General features: G+C 37.1%; 1 protein-coding gene across 3 annotated transcripts; it reads right to left on the bottom strand.

Moving 5' to 3' along the window:
- Nucleotides 1-1,355: 1,355 nt before the first annotated feature.
- Nucleotides 1,356-24,700, bottom strand: MAX (MYC associated transcriptional regulator X). 3 transcript variants are annotated; one of them, XM_014053544.2, is made up of 5 exons: nt 24,488-24,700; nt 13,364-13,471; nt 11,763-11,834; nt 4,551-4,674; nt 1,356-2,598 (listed from the first exon to the last, which is right to left on the bottom strand). In XM_014053544.2, the coding sequence occupies exons 1-5, from the start codon at nt 24,521-24,523 to the stop codon at nt 2,411-2,413; spliced, it is 528 nt and encodes a 175-aa protein (XP_013909019.1). In that variant the 5' UTR covers nt 24,524-24,700; the 3' UTR covers nt 1,356-2,410. The 3 variants fall into 3 exon arrangements, with proteins under 3 accessions (XP_013909019.1, XP_013909020.1, XP_013909021.1); XM_014053545.2 differs by lacking the exon at nt 11,763-11,834 and having other exon boundaries at nt 4,551-4,680; nt 24,488-24,697; XM_014053546.2 differs by lacking the exon at nt 11,763-11,834 and having other exon boundaries at nt 24,488-24,696.
- Nucleotides 24,701-24,810: the final 110 nt, after the last annotated feature.

A 24,810-nucleotide genomic window follows, 5' to 3' on the forward strand; every position in this document is an offset into this window, starting at 1 on the left:
ATAAAGCCATATACTCTGCTTTCAGGACTAACCAAATGGGATATACTGGCACAAAATAATAAATATAGGATGTTTAGGAGCAATGTGGTAATAAAGTAAGAGAGTAGCAACTGAAATGAGATTAGTTTTCTAAATAATTGTAAAAGCATTACAGGACCTATGATACAACCTCAAAAAATCTAAACTGATTAGTTCTAAGGATGACATTGTACTGATCTGACCTACAGTAATAGCAGCATCACATGAACCTGACCTGTTTTGCAATATATTTTACACATACACACACGCACATGTATGTACACATATCCCACCTTTATTATTTTTATAGACAAACTCAAGGCAGTGATCATATCTCTTTCTTCTCCTATTTTCCCCACAACAATTACCCCTGTGTGGCAAACTGGGCTGAGACTGTAACTGGTCCAAAGTCACCCAGCCGGCTTTCATGCCTTTGGCAGGACCAGGACTCTCAGTCTCCTGGTTGCTAGCCTGGTATCTTAACTGTTAGACCAAACTAGTTCCGGACCAAACTCTGGAGTTACAATCTAGCAATCTAGAGTTGCAATCTAGCAACATCTGATTGGGGATCAAGTCTTGCAGAACTCACTAGGGCTAATAATATAAATTTGTAAAATTCCAGTCATAAATCTGCAAACTCCTAAAGGTTTTTTTTTAAAAAAAAATGTTTTTAAGTTCTCAGTTATTCTATATCTGATCTTATGCCAAATAATCCAGTGAAATACAGGGAGAAAGCAAAATATCTTTAATTAGCGTAAAGAAAACAACAGGGAATATTGCTAATGACTTCGTGAGTTACCTATGGAGAAATGAAATATATGAAGCCTGGATTATCTCTCTGTTTTTCACTCTTTCTTTTTGGTAATGATTGTTTTCTTTGCAAACTAAACTAAATCTTAAGACATGTTGCATCTTAAACCTCATCCACAAAATCATTTTTTTTATCCTAACCATGTTGTGTATCTTCTGGGTGTCTGCAAAAGGACTGATGAATCCAAGCAATCTCCAAATAGACAAAGACGATGAAATTTGGTGTCCAGCCGTTTTTATAAACTATTGGACACCTACTTCTGGTGACACTGAACTAAATTTATATTTACTGAATTGTACTGTATGTGCATTGAATTTATTTGATGAATATTGTGAACCATTTTGAGAAATAGCCCAGTTAAAAAGTGAGAAAAATATTAAGTAAATGAGAACCAATACCCGTTTTTCCAAAAAAATCATTTTGGATTTAGCTTCTATGTTTTGGAATCTGTGAAGTATCATCCAACTTAATACTGGAGAACACAAGAGAACTGCAACCATTCCATAAAGACACCGATACCACTCAAAAGGATAAAATATTTTTTTATTTATAGTTTTATAGTAAAGGGAAGCCTTAACTTGCAAGACAATTCTTGGGCAGTATGTACAACATACTTCAGTTCCATGGAATAGACTCACACCTGGACAGAGACCAAGCTACATTTGTACACACTAAATTCAGAAAACGTCACAAACAAGTGTGGAAAGAAGACAAAAAAATATCACACATACCACACACACATGCATGTGCATATCCATGCATATGTGTGTACACGCACACCTTCGCACAAAGAGGCTTTTGCTTGCTTAGCGCCTAGGCCTCTTTAATTCACATGGGAAACTGGCCCATTTGCCAGAGAGCAGATTCACACTTTAAATGCATTTATTAGTACCAAATAACAAAGCTTGTGTATATTTACATTAAAAAAGCTGGCTCTGTTTCTGATAAATTCAAAACAGAAAAAGGAAGAATTTAACATGGTTTGAATCTGTAGCTTCACATTACCAATGTCCGTAGCAGGAGGAGGAATCTGGCCAGACAGAGATTCCTTTGGAGGAAATAAATACCAATTCATCATTTGCCAAAATACAAAAAGGAAATGAATCTCTATGCCTCACCGTGAATCTTGCATCATCCCTTCAGGCAAGAAGGAACATCCATACCTGCTTCTGCATGCTTCTTTCCTTACCAAGATTCTTCTGGGGCTATATGGATTTATTATCATAAATAGCAATATTTTGATAAAAGCAAGAGAGGCTGGTGAAGTTCTAGTGGAAGCATGGAGAGTACACTATCTCCACACATGCCAGGCAATCTCAGAGACATCAGTTTAATCAACTGATCTGGGCTTTCCTGTTACTAGAACCCAGCAGCCGCAGGGCAGAATTGCATTCTGCTCTACGCTATGGCTGGTGTCATCCAGACGGTAATCTACCAAGCCACAGAGTCGTGTTAACTTTAAAAGGGCCAGAAAGGGATAAGGAATAGAGGAAGTTGCAGTCCGAGAGCCTCTACTAAAGAAAAAGGAAAGTCCTTAAGCAGCCAGCAAGTGTCTAATGGCAGCGGGAACCAAGGCTTCTTCTAGCTGGCCTCCATACGAAGTTTCTTCCGGCTCTGCGGCTCCTCCAGCTCAGACTCTGAACTGGAGTCAGAGCCACCATCAAAGGCGGAGATGGTGTCGCCTTTGGAATTGGTGTAGAGGCTGTTGTCTGAAGAGGAATAGTTGGCTTGCAGCTGAGCACTTGACCTTGCCTTCTCCAGTGCACGAACTGAAAGGTAAGATCAAGAATATGGAAATGGATGTGGGAAAGGCAAGCAAAGGGTACAAGGTGAATGATATGGGGGCAATCACTTGACCTCTTTATTGCCACTAATTTAACAGTTTTTGAAAGCAAGCAATTTCCACAAAGCAGCTTACCTCCAATATGGTAAGAGTGCTAATTTGAGTCTAGTTGAATTCTCAATCAATATCATGAATCCTGGAATACAGTGCAGTAGTCTTTTTTTTTAGGTCATAGGACCCTCCCCCCCACCCTAATAAAGTCTTATTTCCAGGGGGTTGCAGGCTTTCTCTTCAACTGTTTCTTATGACCCTTCCTTTAGATTTCTCCCTCCACCAACTTCTGAAATCCTATATAACTGAAATCTTCTTTCCTCGGAATGAATTTTACTTATGATTGATTTGAGAAACCACCTCTCATATTATTGTTGTGTCAATTTAAGTTTTATTTCTTATTACTATGAATTATTTTAATAACAATGCTTCTTTCTTCCAATCTATACCACTGACATTTTCTGCCCTAACTAATTTCAACAATTTGCTCACTCATAAGTTGTTGACGTTTGGGAACTTTAAACATAAAGCAGCAGCTTGCCACTATATTTCTAACAATAAATATATGTTACTTTCTTGAATAAAAATGTAGTGGTATATATATTTGTACTCCTTATATAAAATACCACAATTTCATATGCTAAGTTGATCTTAGTATGTCATACTATTACAATAGTAAATAAAAACATAATTTTTAAAGTCCATTAGATCTATTCTAGTTTCCCTCAAATATTGGTTTTTGCCCTGAAAGAAAAATAATCTTCTCTTGTTACAAACTACTTGAAAAAATTAACTTAAGTCGGGGTTTCTCAAATAGCTTGTCTCTCTTGCAGAAAAAAGAATTCAGGAGTGGTGTGGAGAATTTTTGTACATTATTACAATAAATCCATTTTTCCCAAAATTTCATTGTATTGCTTTCATTGTTCATTTTAGTTCATTTTGGTGTTTGTATTTTTAAGAAAGGTGTGTACACTAAAGTGAGGTGTGTTGGCAAGTTTTAGGAATCCCTGTTTTAGGTATTCCAGAAAGCAATGAAACAGAAGCTTTGCGTGTGAATGGGAAATATCAATTCAATTGAGAATATGGAATTCTACATTAATGGAATTTGGTATAAGCACTGGATAATTAATTTCAAATTCTACTGAAGGCCAAGAGTAATAGAAATGATAGGAATAGAAATAATTGCACACAAGTCAGTAATGGTTGTTACTTTACTCTGCCTATTCTCAAGCTTTAGATAGGTAAATTAGTATGCTGGGAAAGTCTCTGCATTTTATTTTTTTTAACAAAATGTTTTTGTTTGAGGACTGAAACAATCTCAGCCTATTTGAGAATGATGCTAAAAGCATCAAATACAATCTGCATGGAGAAAACATGGAAGCTGCTTCTGCAGTGGCATGTGGAATGCAGAATGATCCCTGGGGTTTTCTCTCACAATATTTCTATATAAGCACTCTACCATCCATTGAATTTGTTTGAAGTATCCGTTATGCATATAGTTTTTGTTATATGTTTTTACATTTGAATTGTAAGTTATTACAAGTGCTTCAAATTAACCACTTCAAGGCACAGTTAGATCTGAAATACTTATATATGTGCACTATACTGGACACATACTGGACTCTCAGGAGCTGTCTAGTGGTAACTTATTGGTCTGCTTCAATCTTGTATAAAGGATCCTTCCAGGGAAGAAAGACCAAGTGGCTGCATGAAAACTGATACATGCTGCCAACACCTAAAACCTTTAAGCTTTTAAAACACCAACACAGTTTTATTCAACACAGGTAATTAGATGTTGATCCATAAACCCCCTATAGAGGGCTTTGTTGTGGGATATCATAACCTTTAGAACTATGAATATGAAAACCTCAGCACAGGTATACTTACCTTGTTGTTCCAGCAAGGCATTCTGACGCCTTAAGTCATCAATATCCTGCTGGTGTGTGTGGTTTTTCCGGCGCATGTACTGGATGTATTCTGTGGCTTTATCTAGGATTTGGGCCCGGGATGCCTGTTGCAATAGTTGTGGAAAAAAAACACCAAATAAAGTCCTAGTTCTGATACAAAAAATATAATTCTGACAGACTGCTACATAGATATATTATATTTGATAATAGATATATTATTAAAATAATCCACATTTGATTAAATCACAAACTTAGTATTAAAATTCTTAATTAGGTATCAGGATATTATCTGTTTTCCAACTTCATACTCGCTTCCTATTTATTTAGGAACTCTGTTAATAGTTGCTTATTATAGCATTAAGCAACTATTCTAAAGGGTGCTCTAGATTCTAGAACGATCATTCCCTGTATTGCCAACTACTCTAAAGTTGAGCCCTCTTGCATTCAAAAGAATTTCTGCAGCAAAGCAAAAAAGCTCTCAACTGTTGTACGACAGCTTCCTTGCAAGAGATCAAGTTGCCAGTCACAGCTTCGTTCAACAACTGGAACTAGCCAACAAACTTGGAGGAGGGCCTTCTCAGTAGTCGCCCCGACCCTTTGGAACGAACTCCCCGTGGAGATTCGTACCCTCACCACCGTCCAGGCCTTCCGCGCAGCCTTGAAGAACTGGCTAGCCCGTCAGGCCTGGGGATGAAGATAGTTGCCCCCCCCGAATGATGAATGCATGTTGGTTACTGTTTTTATTATATGTGTCTTTGTTATTGTCTGTATCTCCCCTTCCCCGATTTTATGTGAGCCGCCCTGAGTCCCATCAGGGAAAAGGGCGGCCTACAAATCTCAAAGATAAAAAAAAGATAAAAAATAAACTTGGCCAATAAACCCCGCAGCAATATGTTTGCAAATTGGACATCTCTTCTTGTAATGCACTCATGATTGTAAAATATCTTACCTATAGCCTTTCAAGCCTAGGCATTCTAGGCATTCATATATTATAGTACTTGCATGTTGTACTGAACATTTATGTTTTGGAGTGTGATATGGAAAGTAAAAATCTGTCCTATTGACTATGAAAAAGACAAATTGGAATAATTTTGCTCCCATTTTTCCTTTTTTTGTAAACAAATGACAAAATTCTGTTCTGAGTTTCTCATTGTATTTGAGCACAAGACAAAGTGTTTGGGACAGCTCACTGAGCACACAAAACTTTTATTTTCCTGTGCAAGAGGAGTGTTCTACACTGGAAATGAGGTATTTCAAAAAAGATTTTAAATAGTCTATACAACTTTAGTATCAATGCCAAAATCAATCAATCAATCAATCAATCAATCAAGAGTATATAGCTTAATATAACTTAATTGGTTGAAATAGTGCATACTTTATTCCATAGAAAGTAAGGGAAACAAAACATTTTCCCCAAGTGGTTCCTGCAGAGCAAAAATGGACTACTCTGAAGTAAATCACTATGGCGGAATCCCTGGTGCTCTCCGAGCTTGGTTTGCAAATGTTCTTTGACTAGGTAACATCATCAGTGCTATTTGATTGTGAGGTTTGCGTTCTGTATATATACTGTACCTTGCTCTACCAGTATTTGTAGGGGTGTGGTTTTTACCTTGTAGTATGCTGATTATTGTTTTCCTGCTGGATTGTTTATCTGGTGTTAATCCCTACTCATCTGGGTGTTGGTTACTAGAGAGAATGTGTTCTGGTCTTTTGGTTTCCTTCTTAGCTTTTTTTACTGTCTCTTTTAAATAGTGTGGAAATGTGATTTATCTCTATGTATCTATGACTGATTTGTCTGAATGACACGTTTCAGTGAATTCCTTAGCACGTTTTTTAGGTTTAGCATGATCTAGGATGCTCACAAACTGTCAGTTGGATTATTTTTTGGTTAATGTTTTTTTGGTTTACTTAAGAACATAAAGTCCTCCAAAACACCCTAACTAAATCAGAAAACCCAGTAGTTCAAGAAGAAAGAAACAGGATTCATACATAACATAAAAGATTGTAACAGCCACCATGTAGGAGAGTCAGGGAGAAGATTAGCAGATAGCATCTATGAACATCAATTAGTAGTTGGAAGACACAAAGAAAACACCTTAATCTTCCAACATATAGACAGATTCAATCATAGTTTCAACTAGGAAACTGAGACTAAACTAAATCCCAAAATGCTAAAATTCTAAGTATTAGAAACATTGCTTACTTTTATATTGTGTAAGTATCTGTTATTTAAATAATAAACAAATAATAATAAATAATGGAAATAGTCTTTGGATCAAGATGAGCAGAGAATATTTTGGCCACTATATTTTTTTAGTTAAGTTTGTAATATTAGAATAGAATGAGTGATATAAATGCTATAAATAAATAAATAAACAAACAAACAAACAAATAAATAAGCAAGCACAAATCAGATGCAAATATAACCCTGAATATATAACCCTGAATATTGTGACTAGATATAGTCTTTCAATAGAATAGACTAGATATAGTCTTTCAATAGAATATTAGTTCTGATACACAAATGATATCAATCTATTCCTGATTTCTAAATGCATCTATCTAAACCAGTTAAAGCTATTTTTCTAGACTAATTCAGCTGAGAATGAATATCAAGAAAAACAATTGTAATTATTTTAGATTAATATAATTTTAACTAAAAATGTTATTTTATAGAATTAGAACTTACGTTTGACAGTTATAAATGAAAACCTCAAATATTCACAATGCAAATTGCTTCTGCATATTTATTTCACTGGGAGCATTTGTATACCATTGGAGGATTCTAAGACAGTGAAGAGGAGCTCACTGTGAGCAATAGTCAAGTGCGAATTCATCTCAATGTATCAAACCAGTGGCCTGGGAATTGGCTCACTGGGAGCAATTGCATACCACAAGAGGATTCTGGGAGAGTGACAAGCTCACTGTGAATAACAGCATCTCATTGTATCAAACTAGTGGCCTACATGCTAAATCTTACAACTAAGAATCTAAATTAATCTAAATCTACAAGGAAAATATCTATTTGGATATACACAATTATTAAAAGTAATGAAGTAATGGAGAAAAAGGTGCTATGGTGGCCTGCAAGATGTGTACTGTGTTTGTATCCCTGCCTGAGAACTTCAATGATATGTGCACCAAGTGGCAACTGATCAAATTGCTGGAGGTAAATGTGGAAGGTCTAGAGCAGAGGTGGGGAAATATGGTCCTTTATGACTTGTGGACTTCGACTTCCAGAATTCCCCAGCCAGCCATGGTGGCTAAAGAATTCTGGAGTTGAAGTCCACAGGTCTAGAAGAACATATATCCATTCTAAGACTCATCTATCAAAATGAGCAGTTTCTGGAAAAAGCAGAAGTTTCTAGAAACTCAACACAGTAAGGAAGAAACAACTACCACTAAAAATGGAAATGCCGAAAAGGATGGCAACATGTCACTTGTAGCCCCCCTCTGAGAAAACTATCCTTGTCACTGGAATTTAACAATCAATTTCATTTTCTCTCCTTGGAAAAAGATGCAAACATCCGAAGAAGGATTTTCATCATTGTTCCAGTAACAGGAAGAAAAGTAGCTCAGACTGTTACAAGGAAGAGAAATCTCTAGGTGTCCTGAAGGGGAAAGACATGTGGTGGATTAGTCACTCACTTCTCAGAGGAATAGAATCAACAAACTGCAGACCAGGTTCAAAGATCAAGGATGTGAGGAGGTTTATCCAAGTAATAAATTATCCTTTTCTCCTCTTTCATGCTGGGACAAATGATAGAACAAAAAAGAGCCTGAAAAAAATCAAGGGACTATGAGAAACTATTCAAGAAGGCAAAAGACTTAAGTGCACGGGGTGTTTTCATCCATATTTGCAATGAAAGTCAACATCCAATGAGGGAACGGAGGATTTCAGTGGTATACTGATAGCTCAAGGGATGGTTCCACCAAGAAAACTTTAGATTTCTGGACCATAATCTATATCACCTACAAGATAGGTTCTGGGCAAGAGACAGGCTCTATCTCACAAGGACAGGGGAAAATGTGTTTGGAAAACAGCTTGAGTCATTCAAAGGATTTCAACTAAATCTGGAGAAGGAAGGAAGCAGATTTCTAGGAATAATCCCAAAGCATAAGCCCCAAAATCATGAATTCTACAATGATGAAGGAAGTTGTAAAAAGGAAGGGCACTTAGATATAGAATAGAAGGTGTGGCTAAGGTTTGTTAAGAACAGATCATGTCTATCAAATCTTATTGCCTTCTGGATGATGTAATGAACAATTGATGTACGTATGATTTGAAATATTTAACCACTATATGGATTAATAATTAATAATGGAAAACTATTTTTGGAACTCTGGATGATTGGTGACATTATGGTCAATTGAAAATATGAATGTATATTATAAATTAATGGGAATTCTTTGTTCTAATCTCCGCTTTTTCTCCTTGGAGATAGGTGATATTATAATACTTTAAAGACTTATTCTTATTTGATAGCTAATTATGAATTCGAGGAAATAAGGATTATTACAAATGAAAGAATATTAATGGTAATTTGAATACATAATGCTCAATGACAGCAAAATATTCAGTTATGTTTAATGCAAAACCAGTGATGTTATTCTTAATCTTAAGAATTGATGACAAAAACTTGTAACCCGACGACATGCTTGATGAAATGGAGGAAAGTTGTTTTTTTCCTTCTTGCTTTGTTTTGTATGTGTTCTTTTGTTTAAAAAGAATAAAAATATATTTTTAAAAAATCTTATTGCCTTCTTTGATAAAGTGATTAAATTAGCAGACTGAGGAAATGTGGTAGATATAGTTCACTTAGATTTCAATAAGGCATTCAATAAAGTAGACCAGAGCCTATTTCTTGCTAAGATAAGAACAATGTGGGATAGACAGTACCACTACCAGATGGAGCTGCAGTTCGCTGACCAACGGCACTCAGCTGACCAGTGGCACGCGTAGTCTTTAATGGAACTATACTTATGTGGAGGGAAGAATGCAGTGGGGTTCCTCAAGGTTCTGTCTTGGGCCCAGTGCTCTTCAATATCTTCATAAATAAGATAGAGAGGAGATTGAATAGATAGATGTTCATCAAATTTGCAGATGCCATAAATCTGGAGGAAATTCCTAACACTTTGGAAGACAGATTCAAAATTCAGAAGGATCTTGACCAGCTTCAGCATTATCCATCAAGATGCAGTTCAGTAGTGAGAAAGGAAGGTCCTGTACCTAGGCAGGAAAAACCAGATGCACAGGTACAAGACAGACAGTACTTGATTCAACACTAGTGCCTGTGAGAGGGCTCTAGGTGTCCTGATGGACCATTACTTAAGTATGAGTCAGCAGGATGCTGCAGCTACAAAAAAACAATACAATCCTGGGCAGTATCAATAGGAGGATACTATCAAAATGAAGGGAAGTAGTACTCCCCTATACTACATCGGTAAGGCCTCCTTTGAGAATGCTGCATGTAGCTCTGGTTGCAAAACAAAACAGATACTGAAGACCTAGAAAGAGTGCGGAGAAGAACAACAAAGATGGTAAGGGATATGGAGGCTATGAAGAATGACTAAAGGCACTAGGTACGTTTAGTTTAACGAAGAGACGACTGAGGGGAGACATAGAGATCTTCCAATATTTGAAGGACTGCCACAGGGAAGAGGGCATTGATGTATTCTCCACAGCACCTCCATAGCTCCACAGCACCTGAGGGTGGGACAAAAAGCATCAGAGGGAAATCCAATCTGGAAATAAGGAGGAATTCCCTAACAGTGAATACAATTAAGCAGTGGAACAACTTGTTTCCTGGAGTTGTGGGTGCTCCATTGCTGGAAGTTTTCTAGAAGAGATTGAGCAGTCATTTGTCTGTAATGGTATGAGGACAACTGCCTTGGGAGGGAGTTGAACTAGAAAACCTCCAACATCCCTTCCAGCCCTATGATTCTATGATCTATCCCTGTATGTTGGGGGACACACTAGCTTCACACGTTCACGTGAGAAATTAGGAGTTGTACTCATGTATGTTTGACCATGAGTTCAGCTGTCAGTAGCAGACGAAAGGTCTTATTTTGAATTATCATTGTTTCTTATGGCAAAATAAGCCAGTCTGTCCAATGTAAAAGTGCGTACAGTTTTCTTGTATGTTGCCCAGAGTTACTTGCCTGTGAGATGGGTGCCTATGTAAATTAGATAAATAAATAAATTGTGTATTAAGAAACTCAAGTTAGTATCAAGAGAAGTTTGGGTTTTTTTTTGTTTTTGTTTGCTGTTATGCTGTTCACAAGTTGTGTGGCTCCACTGTTGTTTCTTTATGGAGTTCAGTTCTTTGGCTGTTTATGCAGATAATGCAAACTGCAAAAAGCCTACTTAACCACCAGGTAGCACTTAGCAAAACCTAGGACAAAACAAGAACAACAAAATGCCTGACTCTTCTCTCTGACAAAATATTAGAAATATTTTTGAATTTTGTTATGTCAGAACTTAGATACATTGGAATGGAATTTCTTCAGACCCTTTCAATTTGAGGTCACAGTAAAACTTTTTGCTTATTTTTTAATTTAAATTGCTAATGTGATCATTATTTTCAATCATAACCCAATTAGCATAGGACACTATTACAATCTTGAGCAAACTTTACTTATAATTAAGCACACATATCTCTTATCAGTCATTGTACTAGAACAGTGGTTCTCAACCTGTGGTCCACGGACCCCTGAAGACTTGAAGTAATGTTATGATTTAAATCTTAAGTTAAGTCTTGGTGGTCTGGGGCCACAAAAGGTATTTAAAGGGAGTCTGGGGTGAAGAAAAGGTTGAGAATCACTACATTAGAATATGCAGTCAACCAATAAAACTAGAAATATTATCTTGTTTAATGTGCATGCATGTTATAGAAGTACACAAAAACACAAATATAAATATATGCTGAGGTTGACCAACCATGTATATGTACATCAAGATTAGCAATTCTTTGGTTGCCCAAGTTCAATCTTTCCAGCAAAAAAATGCCCAGCATACAGTCATTATTTATATCCAAATGTCCTGTTCTGTATCAGAAAAGGCCAGATCAGGAGGGATTTTTCCTGTTCAATTTTACGTGTATACTTTTCTTCATTGAGCAAAAGGCTGAAGCCTATATATAATGCTACCAGCAATTTATGTAACATGATTGTCAAACTCATCCATTCTTATCCAAATTGCCATAAACCTTTCAGCAGTGTCTTGTAAAATTCCAGTGTTAAGCATATAGCAGCTTGCATTCATCTTGGAGAAGAATAAAAAAGCAGAAAGTCTACCCACATATTTTAGCTAACAAGTTATGTAGGTATCAGATCTCAGTCTTGAAAACTTTTCCTGTACAGCATGATTAATACATGGGTGCGCCTTGACAATGACAGAGTCATTAGAGGTGACTACACATAGTTCACTACCAAGTGAACTATCTTATAATAAGCTTCTGCAGTCAACTCAGAAGGGATTTTAATTTATGATGATTAACATGATACCTTTTCCTCGTTCTTTCTGAAACAGCTTCTTTAGCCATAGCAAAAGCTATTTACTAACATTATGTCAAACAAACAGGAAGAAAAATAACTCATGTTTTAAACACCACTCATGTTTGCACCCATTAGAAAGCCAAAAATTTTCAGCAACTACTATTCTCTCCATGATGTGAAAGCAAGTAAATTTTACTCTTTTCTCAGTAAATCATAGCCAAAAGCCATAGCTTCTTCCTGCCTTCTGACTTCAAAGAGAAACAAGATAAAATTCTTGGATTACAGGTCATCCAGTGGAGCTATCCATAGAGAGAAGCCATCCAGATTTCTTAGCTGTGCTTACTGGAAGGAGTTGCCAAATGAAGAACTGAACAACATGTACCAGTCTGGTGTTTATCCTAGGTGTTTTACAAGTCTAAAAAAAAAAATATCTCACTATTACATGGAATGCACTTACTCTCTAAAATCTTGGTATTAAGTCAAATAATGACTTTATTTAAGTATTTATTTCTCCTATCCAAGTTGAAGGCTGCTAAGCCACAAATTTAAATGCTACTTTATTTATTTTAAATAGTTATGTTGTAGCTTGCATTCAGAGTAAACAATGTAAAGAACAGAATACAACAAATTATACAATCACAATTGTTCCTAGATAAGACAGAACTTGAAATGACTGTGCACACTAATGATAACTCCATCAGAGGGAGAAAGGAGAGTTATAGAACTCCCTGCCTTAAGGGGGGGGGGGGAAGCTGGACTCATTGCAAGGCACTCTTCTACTTCTTTTTGTTTAGCTATGCTATAAATTGTCTCATTTGCAATTCATTTTTATAGCCTCAAACTTTAAACTGAATAAATGTTTGCCAATGCAAAAAATGAATAACCTGCAATAACTTTTAACCAAGTCATAAAATGTAAAAATATCTTGCTATCCATATGTAGAGAAGTGTATCATCCTATCAGTTCTAGATAGCTGCATGAAAAACACTTCAGCTTTAAAGAGGAAAACGTTCAGTTATTTGAAAACAGTTGATAAGTAAACAAACTCCCGGTACTTACTACAATGTAATTCATTTTTATTTTTCAAAGCATAACAAAAAGTAGAAACCAAACTAAAGAAACCAAAGAAGCAAGGACATTTATTCCAGAAGACTACTGGGACCCATGCAGAAGTGTCTCCTAGCCCTGGTCCTAGCCCTTTCTTGTTTAGTTACTAAAAATAGCAGGGTTGGGATACAACTTCCTTGTGCTCAATGAAGTGCACAGAAACCATATCACTTCTCTCAATAAACTCACCTTCTCTCCCTGAAGTGAAGGTACAGAATCCCGCAAGCTGTGGAAACTATCCTTGATGTGATCCCTGCGTTTGCGCTCTAGAGCATTGTGGTGAGCACGTTTGTCAGCCTAGGAAATTAAAAACAAAACAAATAATAAGTATTACTCTAGGCATAAAAACATGAGGCTTCCCCTGCATCCCTGGAATATAAGGAAAAAGGAAGGGCTGTGGAAGAAACAAATTGGTCAACAAAATTATCGCTCAAACAATTCAGGACAACTGCAATCATGAAAAATAAGTTTTATTAATAAAAGAAGGGCTTTTGTCAAACATTTTCTATCGGTCACATTTATTCAGATAAGTATCTCCTCCCTGGAATAAATTATTTTAATTCTAAGTAGTACTATCTATTTTCTTGGTATTATTCTACAGAAAAGGCTCACAGTAAAAAATGAACAAGTAGAGGTCTCATCGAAAATTCCCAAAACACAGCAGAAAACCCTGAAAGAATCTTAACTAGTTCAAATATAACCTCTATTCAGAAATCACCATAGGCATATCTATAGATTAAAGCTTCCCAAATAACTCTCTATATGCTAAAGTTCTAGATTAGCAGAATTTATGATATATACAGTGGCATCAGGAGCTGGAGGATAGTTGCAATTCCTTCTTTCTCTGTTTATATAGTAATTCAAATGTAATGCATAAATGAAAACTTTTGATTAAGAACTGTTCTAGCTATATAACCTGGTTCACACTCAAAAAATTTCATTTATGCATCACAAAGCAACTAGAACTACTTGATTTTTAGATGCAGTATGATAATTGTACTCTTAAGATTTGGTGTCTAATTTTGAAATTACATTTTTCATAAATATTTTGCAATTATTTTATGCATATATTCTATACAAATAGAATAATTTCCTTGACCTGTATTTATGAACAGTATGTGACCATAATTGTAAAGTTTCAAAGTTTGCTAAAGGAATTCCTGGGCAATAAAATTATCAGTTTATCAATTGTCACACATTAATCCAGATCTTAGTCATCATGTTCCAAGTAGCTGACAATTACTAAATAAATTCAACACATCACTAGCCATTTCTCATCAGGACAATTTTCATAGAGCCATCTAAGCAATTACTTGTCTTCCTTTATAAGGATGTTATAAAATAGTTAATACTTCTAGCAGAGGTTGATGTAGAGCAAAACGGTTGAATAGATAAGAATCTCAACCTATTTAAATTTTCTTTTTTAAGATTAGTTCAAAATTAATCATTAATCTCAAATTGAGAATAACCAGTTTTTAGTTTCTGCAGCAAATACATCTCCATCACTCTGTTTCTGCTCACAACTATTGGTTTTTGTTTTAATCCTCACTGCTGTTTGAATCCAGGTGGTAACATGAAATCAAATTATGATGGTTTGCTTCCAAAAACCAAGGTAACCTTGAGTTACAAAGGTCTGGCAATGATCCCACAGTCAACTCTGAGCACAGAAACTGTCCCCAGATGTAAAAGGATTCTCTGGGTGTGTCTGGACCCCAAATCCAAAGTACAAGCAATTTTTCTGTAACTGTTTCCTTCAGTTCAGCATGACAGGAATTGATAGGTGGAACCAGACTAAGAAGCAACATTTGTTCTCTTCTGAATTACTTCTCCACAATATGCTTACTCAAAGGCCCAGACTGTGACAGAAAAGACAAAGTACTCCAGCTCCTTGAAACTGTTTCTGCTCAGAAGCAGAAAAACAAAGGAAGGCAAGGACAAAAAGGTAGGTGAAGTAAATGACACTCATTACTGGCCCAACTAGTCTTATTTCACTATGTACACTAAGAAAAAAATATTTGTCTGTGGACACACACACTAAACTCAAAGCTAGAATCTATTATGCAGCAGATATCATAAAAGGATAATAGTGCAAGCCAATCCCTTGAATAAATTATATCCATGAACAAGAATCAGGATTGAAACTCACAAATTTCCTACAAGTGTGGATTAAGACCATAGCAGAAAAAAGTGTACTGTTAAAACTGTTGATAATTTGAAACTAAAAATCACTAATTTTCTCATTTGAATACAAATAGAAAATGATATAGATCACAGGTCTGCAAAAAAATTTTTTTCAAGAGCTGTTTTGGTTATTCCACATAATCTTTTATGTTTTTTGGTGCGCTGAATCCAAAAATAACCTCCATTTTGTCATAGGACATCACGTTTCCTGGCAATTTAGGTAACTATATTAAATAAGGCAATACCTCAAAATAAATGGAAATAGACTTATAAAATTAAAGTTTTATTACAATATTTTCATGAAAATCCTTTTTTGAACTGAAATGAGCTCACCTACACACACTAAACCCGATTCTTCTTCCTTGTGAGGCTCCTCTTGGTGCATTTACGCTTGTGAGTAGCATCTGGAATGTCTCTCTGAAGCATCCAACAGTAGTCTGCCATCATTGTAATGCTCCATTTTCCCTGGTATCTCCTTTCCATCTCTTTAATGTCTTGGTGGAATCATTCACCTTGTTCCTCACTCACAGCTCCCAAATTTTCAGGAAAGTAGTCAAGGTGGGACTGGAGGAAATGCACTTTCAAATTCATCAGGCAACCTAAAGCTTGAAATGCTTTCAGCATTCTTCCGACGATCTTTTTGTAGTGAGGATCTTTGTTATTGCTTAAAAATTTCTGTACAACTTCTTTAAATGCAATCCACGAAGAACTTTATGGGAAGGTACCAAAGTTTCTCGGAGGACATTTTTTTTCACCGACCGTTAGCACCCTCGGCTGCCAACTCTTCTTGGTCCAGTGATTTTGTCAGTCTCGACTGTCCCATAGACACAGAAAACAAGGGGATTTGGTATACCCAGCTTGTTGCCCGAGCAGCATACACAAAACCTTCAAGTCCCCACACACTTGCCAACTATGGTCTTCATATTTAAGTTTACGAAGAACCAATTCCAAGTTCTCGTAGGTTTCCTTCAAGTGTACGGAATGACCTACAGGTATGGAAGCGTAAAAACCGTTGTGGAGTAAAACTGCTTTGAGACTTCTTTTTGAAGAATCTATAAAAAGACGCCATTGCTCTGAATAATATTGGATTTTAAATTGACCCATCAGACCTTCGACATCGATGCAATAAACCAACTTGTCTTCCTAGGTGAAGTAAGGAACAAACTCCTTTTCACGATGTCTGAACCATGAAGATGACACTCCTGGCAACAATAAATTCCTGATTTTCAGCCTTGATCCAAGTAACTCAGCAGCATCTTTGGGAAGATTCAAGTCTCTTATCGAATCATTTATCTTCTCCTGAGAAAACAATTTTGGTCTTGTATCATCTTCAAAGTCAGAACTTGATTCGTCATCTGGTTCAGGTATGACCTCACCTTCATCGGAGCTAGGTATCTCTTCCAAGGTAGCAGGGGGCTTGGGTACTGGTATATCTGTGCCATGGGGGATGTGACAAATTGCTGAGTGAAGATTGGGGTATGAAATAGAATTAATTCCATTAATTTAATGGGTTTGAAATTAAACCCTTTCACATCGCATGAACAAAAGTAACAGTCATCATTATGGTTCTTTTGCTCTCGCCATACCATAGGAATCGCAAAATGGAAAGATTTTTTCTTACCCTTGAACCAGTTTCAACACACCGTTTGCACACTTTATGAGGCGCCCAAACTTTATCTTGATTTCCAATTTTTAGTCCAAAGTATGCAAAGTATACTTTTTTCACAAAGTCTGTAATATTCTGCTGTTGCTTCAACACTGTATATTCACCACAGATGAAACAGAAACTGTCTGGCGAATTAATACACTTTCGCGGAGCCATAACATAACGGTTGAAGAATAACATGAATTACGATGAAAAAGTGTGAACAGCCTAGAACCAAGAACCTGATGATGATTCGTGCACAAGTGTGGCATGTAGGAGAGAGCAGCTCTGTGTCTGTACACGAGACTTCACAGTGCTGGCTACGCCCCCTGCACTGACCGGAGATGCTGCTATCTGCCCTGTGTCTCCCTCCCACTGGATTCTTCAGGAAAGATTAACCCCTTCTACCATTAGAAGCACAGACTTAAAACTTGCTTAGCTTATGTATATATTGCTGACCATCAGATTTACAGTGCTATTTTTTTTTACATAACTCGGACAAATCCTTTAAGATTTTTTTGGCATATCTTAAATGCACATGTGAATTAATTAATAGTAATTTGGACTTTAAATTTCGTTAAAAACCCATAGTATAAAAAATACCAAAAATAAAAAAAATGATAAATTTGAAGACAATTTTGCATGTTGTGGCAAATCATGACGTCTAGGAGTTTTTTCAATATTTTATTTGTTTTCAGCACACCAAAATATATGGAAATTAGATGAAAATAATCAAACAGCTTTTTAGTCGCAGACCTGTGAAATACAACATTTTAAAGGTATGATTTAATAGCTGGGCCAAATAGCTTTAAAAGAGCAAATTAGCTGGGGAAAAATAGCAAGACACTCCACTTTCCAAACTACAGGCTAGAGTTTAAAATTATTTCAGGCGTTAAGTGGAAAAATCAAATAGAGTACTGTACCATCAACTGGAAATAAATGCAAAATGGTGATTAATCTGCACCCAAAGGAGCAAAATTGAGAGCAATGATTACTATTGCATGTATGTAATGTATTCACAAGTATATGTTGTAAGCATAGGTAATCTTTTGCAGACCATAGCAATCACAATTTTCTAACTTCATATATAATAATTGATCCACTGAATATATGTGATTTAGCTGGAAAATAGATTACAATAAAGCATTTTAACTGGAATCTTAAAAAGAAAACGAAAAGGTTATACTGCATAAAACCTCCTCATTACATGATTCTTGTATTATTTCATCTACAAATCCTGACAATGCTGGCATTTTCAGTAATTATACTGCAAAATGAAATGCACGACAACTCATTTAGATAGCTTCATTAATCAAAAGGGCATGGTAGGTTATTAGAAGCTTTTATTGTACCCTTATTCAGAGTTCAAAATACTTTGACCATGAAGTAGACCACTTGTCATTCCTTCCAAAGTTAATTCTGGAGCACATTAAACAAATTATACAAGTGTATAAAGTCAACCCAACAAAAGACCTCCCCCTACCCCTCAGAGCAGTCTGATTCCCCATCAAAACAGAAAAAGTAATGCTGGTTATAGTGTGCAAAATTGTCCTGTTTCTATAATTACTTTGTAAAAACAAAGCTATAGTCGAACATCGTACCTGACTCTGCTGTAATGAATTAACTGGCAGGAATTGGGAGCAAGCAAATTGCATTTAAGAAAAGCTGCCAGATCTAATCCAATGAGTTCTGGTTGGCAGAAATCACGCTAGATGCTGATGAATAAGGAGAGCACAAAAACACTGGCTTCCATTCATCAGAGCAAGGTGGCCTAGTGCCATTACTACTTTTATCAGCTATTTTCAAAATAATTTGTCCAGGAACTTAGTTCCTGGCATGAAAAGGGAGTGAGGAAAGAAATCAACATTGTTTTTGTGTGTGTAGCAGAAGCTATTTGTTTATAATCACAACTTGTATGTTATACAGGCTTTATGTATGTTCAAATCAGAACAGAAATAAAGGCAGTCTTCAACTTGCAATAGTTCACTTAGTGACTGTTCAAAGTTACAATGGCACTGAAAAAAGTGACTTATGACCATTTTTCAGTTACAACCTTTTCAGCATCCCCATGATCATGACAATTGATTCATTCTTACAACTGTTGTGTCACAAGATCATGTGATCACCTTTTGCAGCCTTCAGACAAGCAAAGTCAATGAGGAAGCCAGATTCACTTAACAACAAAATTACTAACTTATCAACTGCAGTGATGGTCGTAAAATGGGGCAAAACTCACTTAACAAATTCTCACCAACCTAAATTTTGGGCTCAATTGTGGTCTTAAATCAGGGAATATCTGCATTTAAATGAGGTCAGAAAATAGGTGAATCTAATAATCACGGATGACATTATTTTGTTCAGGTACAAAATAGATGCAATTCAGCTATATTATGATTTGGAAATACTAAGTATTATATACCAAGCACAGGAATTGTCCATTTTGAAATAGTTCAGATAATTTTTTTCAATCTGCTAAATAAGTTCTGAAAAAAATCACTGTTAATTCTATATCTCCACATAAGAATGAATATTCTTTCAACTATTTAAAATAATGATGTTCTTAACATTCTTAATAGTGTCTAATTCAAATATTCATTCTCCTAAGTTTAAAACTAGAAGGGATTGTGTAGTTTGTTTTCAGTATTATACAAAAACTGGCCTGCTTGTTTTTAAAGTATACTTAAGAAATGCCACCCAACTTTTCTTTAGGGCAATATAAATATATTATGTCATGGAATCATACACATGCAACTAAAATGGGTCACTTCAGCCTCAGAACTAGTAATTTACAAATCCGCTGGAAGAGATCCAATAAATAGAATGACCCATTTCTATACCACTTAGAATGCCCTATTATTTGGAGGTATGAATATACTAGGACAGAACATCTCCCATGCTCATATATATATTTAAGTAATTTTAAAACTTGAAGCAAGGCATATTCACACATACAGTTTACTTTACACTGTCTATCCAATTATTTTTCCCCTTTCATTGTTTTCAAAGCATAGTAATAAAAACATGACAGATTATGTTCTATAAACAACTCTGTTATTGTTAACATGCCATGGGTTTTCTTTTTTTGTGTCAATCAGGACTAGAGGTGGGTTCCTACCGGTTTGGCCCAGTTCGGCTGAAATGGTAGTGGTTTTGTGGCCTGGGTCGCTGGAATCAGCAGCGACCCAGGCCTGCCATGCCCCAAAATGGGTAGTCCTATGGCGGTGCCATCCTGATTTTTTAAATGCAAATGCAAAGTGAGCGAAGCGCGCACGCACAAAGTCTTTTGCATGCCGAACCAGCAATAATACTGATGGCAACCCAGCCCTGATCAGGACCTATATCTAAAAGTGTTTTCTAGGAGTTATTATATTAAAATCTGTTCTTTAATTAATGGAAGTTCATTTTCAGTGATGGAAATGCAGTACACCAAGATTCTCAACTGATAAAATTAAATCTTACAAGCCAGACCACAGAAGCCACTTAGGTCAGTTTTGTTTGTTTTGTCTAGCAAAAACTTTAAAGATGCCTGAAACCACCTTAGTGTGATGCCAAGGATTTAAATCTAACTCCATTACAACTCAATGGATTTATCGTAATATAGTAAGGAAGAGAGATGCTACAGACACTACTAACACTAATATTGCCCAAGCATTTAAACATTGTTTAAAAAGGAAGTAGTTGCAGTTTAAATCTCTACTACTGTAAATCTATTATGAAACTAGTAATATATATCATAAAGAAAACAGAAAGTACTTTATTATTTCTTAGAACAGTCAGTGACTCCCTATTAAAGAAATAGAGGCCTTGACTCCTTTGTTAAACTGAGCAAATACTAAGCTGAATATCTTAAATAATAAACGACAAGCTGCTTTTCATCATAGGTCCATTCAAAAATTAACTCAGATGAATAAAATAAACTGACGTTTGATATAAATATTCACATCTTAACTCATGTGGTATATTTCTACCTCAAAGACAAATACAAAAACGTAACTTGAAAGAAAAACATTCAGTGGCAAAAACTTGATCTGAATAATACAATGTAATGTTGACTTCCCAAAGAAACCTGGGCTATGGGTCCAGAATAAAGGGCTCTACTTGCAGAAGGAAATATAATCCAGGAGATCTTCCTGTTAATGAAAAATGTAGAGGTAAAATATTTTTAGCCAACCCAAATTTTTAATTCTTCTCCTGCCAAACTTTGTTTGAGGAAATCTGCAACTACTTAGAATAATTTTTCGGGAGGCAAGGAATTGTTGACAAATTCATTTGATCAACCTGGACAACTGAAGCTCCTCAAAGAATTCCAGTCAGAGGAGCTCCTGTTTTAAAAAAAACCTTATATTTAGTGATTATACATTTTTGAACACTTATATGACAGTCTTATTCATATTAAGGTAAAGGTTTCCCTCGCACATATATGCTAATCGTTCCTGACTCTAAGGGATGGTGCTCATCTCCATTTCAAAGCCAAAGAGCCAGCGCTGTTCGAAGACGTCTCCGTAGTCATGTGGCTGGCATGACTAAACTCTGAAGCCACACGGAACACTGTTACATTCCCACCAAAGGTGGTCCCTATTTTTCTACTTGCATTTTTTACATGCTTTCGAACTGCTAAGTTGGCAGAAGCTGGGACAAGTAACAGGAGCTCACCCCATTATGCGGCGCTAGAGATTCGGAACGCCGAACTTTCAATCGATATGCTCAGCGTCTTAGCCACTGCGTCCCACCCTTAGTCATATTACTCAGAAGTTATTCCTGTTATTTAATGGCCTTAACTTCCAGTTTGCTGTGAGCTAGAGTGCAACTGCAGTCCTTAAATGAACATTCTTGCTTAATTCTGTTGCATGAATTATATAGCTCTGCAGGGCTTCAGATTTGAAGGAAAAGTGTGATTCTGAACAAGCAAGGCTATTTCTGTAGCATCTGTCACAATTCTTTCATGTAGTTTCATTTTCCCCCAGAAACGCTGTTTCCTCCAAGCAGCTGGAGCACCATCTCCAGAGAAATCCTATTGTGTTTAAGGTGTTGTAGAGAAGGATACACCCCCTCACATTCCAGAGAATCTTTTTTCCTTAAATCTGAGACCTTGTACAGCCCTAGTGTATACAGTAACATATATGTCCTTAAATTTCAGATGTATAGAAAGATGCACAAAATATTTTAAATTATGTTTCATGTGTACAAAAACTCAACCCAGTGGCAAATCAGTCTTTATTATAATAACCAGTTAGTATGCAATCTCATTCAATACAAATTTGGATTTCAAAATACAAAATTTGATTAAAGTTGGCTATATTTAATTAGCTATTTAGGCTTAACAGCAGTCTACTCTTTGCTTAAAAAGTCTATGCTTCAGTCACTCTACCTTCATTTTTATTTATCTATAGGAAATAAAAATACATAAATTAATAACCAGACCATAGGTAAATAGATCACCATTTAAAAGCATTTAAAACTCAGCAACATGGTGACATTACTGCATCTATGAGCAAAACGAAAGTAACCAGAAAGAACTTTTTCTGGGAATCACATACCATCTTGTACTACAACTATAGCCACTGGCAAGATAAGAAAACTTGTTATGGTATTACTAGGTTACTTTGTTACAAAGAAGGTTGTTGTTATTACTATTACTATGTTTTTAAATTTTTTACACCTCAATTGCAATCAACACTAAGTAATTCACAAGTCAAACCATATGCAGTAAGATATTGTGTATTACAATGCAGACTTCAAGAAAGAGTACCTTTTGACTCTGCAATTCATTGTTAGACAACCGATTATTTTTTTCTACATGTAGATCATGAATATTTTATAGATATTATCCAACATCTGAAGATACAAGGAGCTAATTTAAGGAAATTTTCTGTGATGCACAGCTTTTAAAAAATAACCTTCGCACATTTTATCCCCAATATAAGAGAAATTCCGTTTTCTCACTCATTAAATTCTGACAGCAATGAGGAAGAAAGTCCACAGCCTACAGGGGTAATTGGTGAGACACTAAGATATAGTCTCTCAAAGTAGATGCCACTGTAATTTAGAGCGTATGCATTGCCACTCTGAAACACATTCAGCTGACATTTAATACCAGTATAAAATGTTATAATGCTTAATCATTTTTCCACGTGCCATTTCCCTGCAATAGCACTAACCCCACCAATCTCCCTCTTGTTTCCTAGACAATCTATAGTATCCTCAGTTCTTCCTTTCAAAGTAACCAGCCTGGCTTTCTGCTGATGTTGGTAAGCAGTAAACCTCATTAAGCGAATCACTTGTTAAGTCAGTAACACGTTTGTTAAGCAAATTTGGATTTCCCATTGACTTTGCTTGTCAGAAGGTCCCAAAAATCAACCACATGAACGTCAGGACGCTGCAACCATTGGAAGTATGAATCAGTTGCCAAGCACCTGAATTTTGAACATATGACTATGAGGATGCTGTAGAAGTCATATAAGAGTAAAAAGTGTCCCTGAGTCATTTTTTTCAGTGCCATCGTAACTTGGAACAGCCACTAAACCAGTAGTTCCCAACGTGGGGCCCACAGCCCCACAAGGGCGTGGGAATTTGATTTTTAATGGGGGTAATTTGAACCTTCTTTAAACCAAGTTAATTGTCTTTTAGGCTTCCTCTGTGTGAGTAGAGTTCACTTTTTGAGTAAAGTAAGAATTATATGTCATGGAGGGGAGACAATCAGGATTTTAGAAGTGCTTAAGTGGGGTATGCCCCTCCCAAAAAAGGTTGGAAACCACTGCACTAAACGAACCACGGTAAGTCGAGGACTACCTGTAGTTACCCCCACCTGATCTGTTCTGAATTAGGCTCTTAATCTGTCCTGCAAAGTTCCAGGAGGGAAACACCATCACTTTTCCATGCTCAGGCCTTTTGCTCCAGCCCAACTCATCCGGCTCAGAAGACAGCTGACAGTGACAGGCCCGGCCCTCCTAATCTTTTTCCTCTGCCACTGACCATTAGGCAGACCGGCCTATAAAAAGTTTTCCTCCAAAACAAGGCCTTCCCCCGTTCATCATCACAGACCTCTCTATCCATACAGCCCCTTCGCATGCGCCAGGCTCCGAGGGGGACACACAGCCAGGCTACCATCCCCTTCCCTTCTGCCAGTTCCTGTATGCCCTTCCCACCCCCGGCTAGGCTTTGACTGCTGGGCCGCGCTCTCTGCCTGGGGGAGGGGGGTGTTAGGGAATCAAGAGGACGGGTTTTTTTGGGGGGGGAGTTAAGCGAATGAAAGGCAGAGAGAAACGTACCGCAGACTGAAAGCTAGGCTGCTCTTCCTGCAATGAGAGAGACAGAGAGACAGAGAGGAGAGAGATCCAGGCTTTACTGTCAGCGCCGCTCAGCCAAGCCGCGCCCGCCGCTGCCTGACAATCTCCGCCTAAGCGACCGAGAGAGAAGGAAGGGGAAGAGAACCCGGACGTGGGAAAGCGGGGGGGGGGGGGAATACGGGAGACCAGCGAGGCACTCACGTCGCTCTCCACCTCGATGTCATCGTTGTCGCTCATCGTTGTGGCCGGCGGAGCCGTTCGGGGGTCTTCCAGGGAAGCGTTGCGGGCCGAGCCGCGGAGAGCCGCCTCCGCTGCCGCAACAACAAGCCCCCGCGCGCGGAGCAGCTTTAGCCTCCTCCTTCTCCGTCGTCGGCGTCTCCGTCGTCTCCTCCTCCAGCATCAACGGCACACGCACCTCGCACTGCACGTGACGGCTTGAGCCCCGCACCGTCCACTCACTCTCGCGTCTTGCCGCTCGGCTCGGCGAAGCCTGCTGGGAAATGGAGTCCGCTCCTGATCCGAAT

The sequence above is a fragment of the Thamnophis sirtalis genome, unplaced genomic scaffold (genome assembly GCF_051295495.1).
Source record: "Thamnophis sirtalis isolate CommonGarterSnake01/CBP01778 unplaced genomic scaffold, rThaSir2_p1.2 scaffold_1, whole genome shotgun sequence".
In the NCBI taxonomy this organism is placed as follows: Eukaryota; Metazoa; Chordata; class Lepidosauria; order Squamata; family Natricidae; genus Thamnophis; species Thamnophis sirtalis.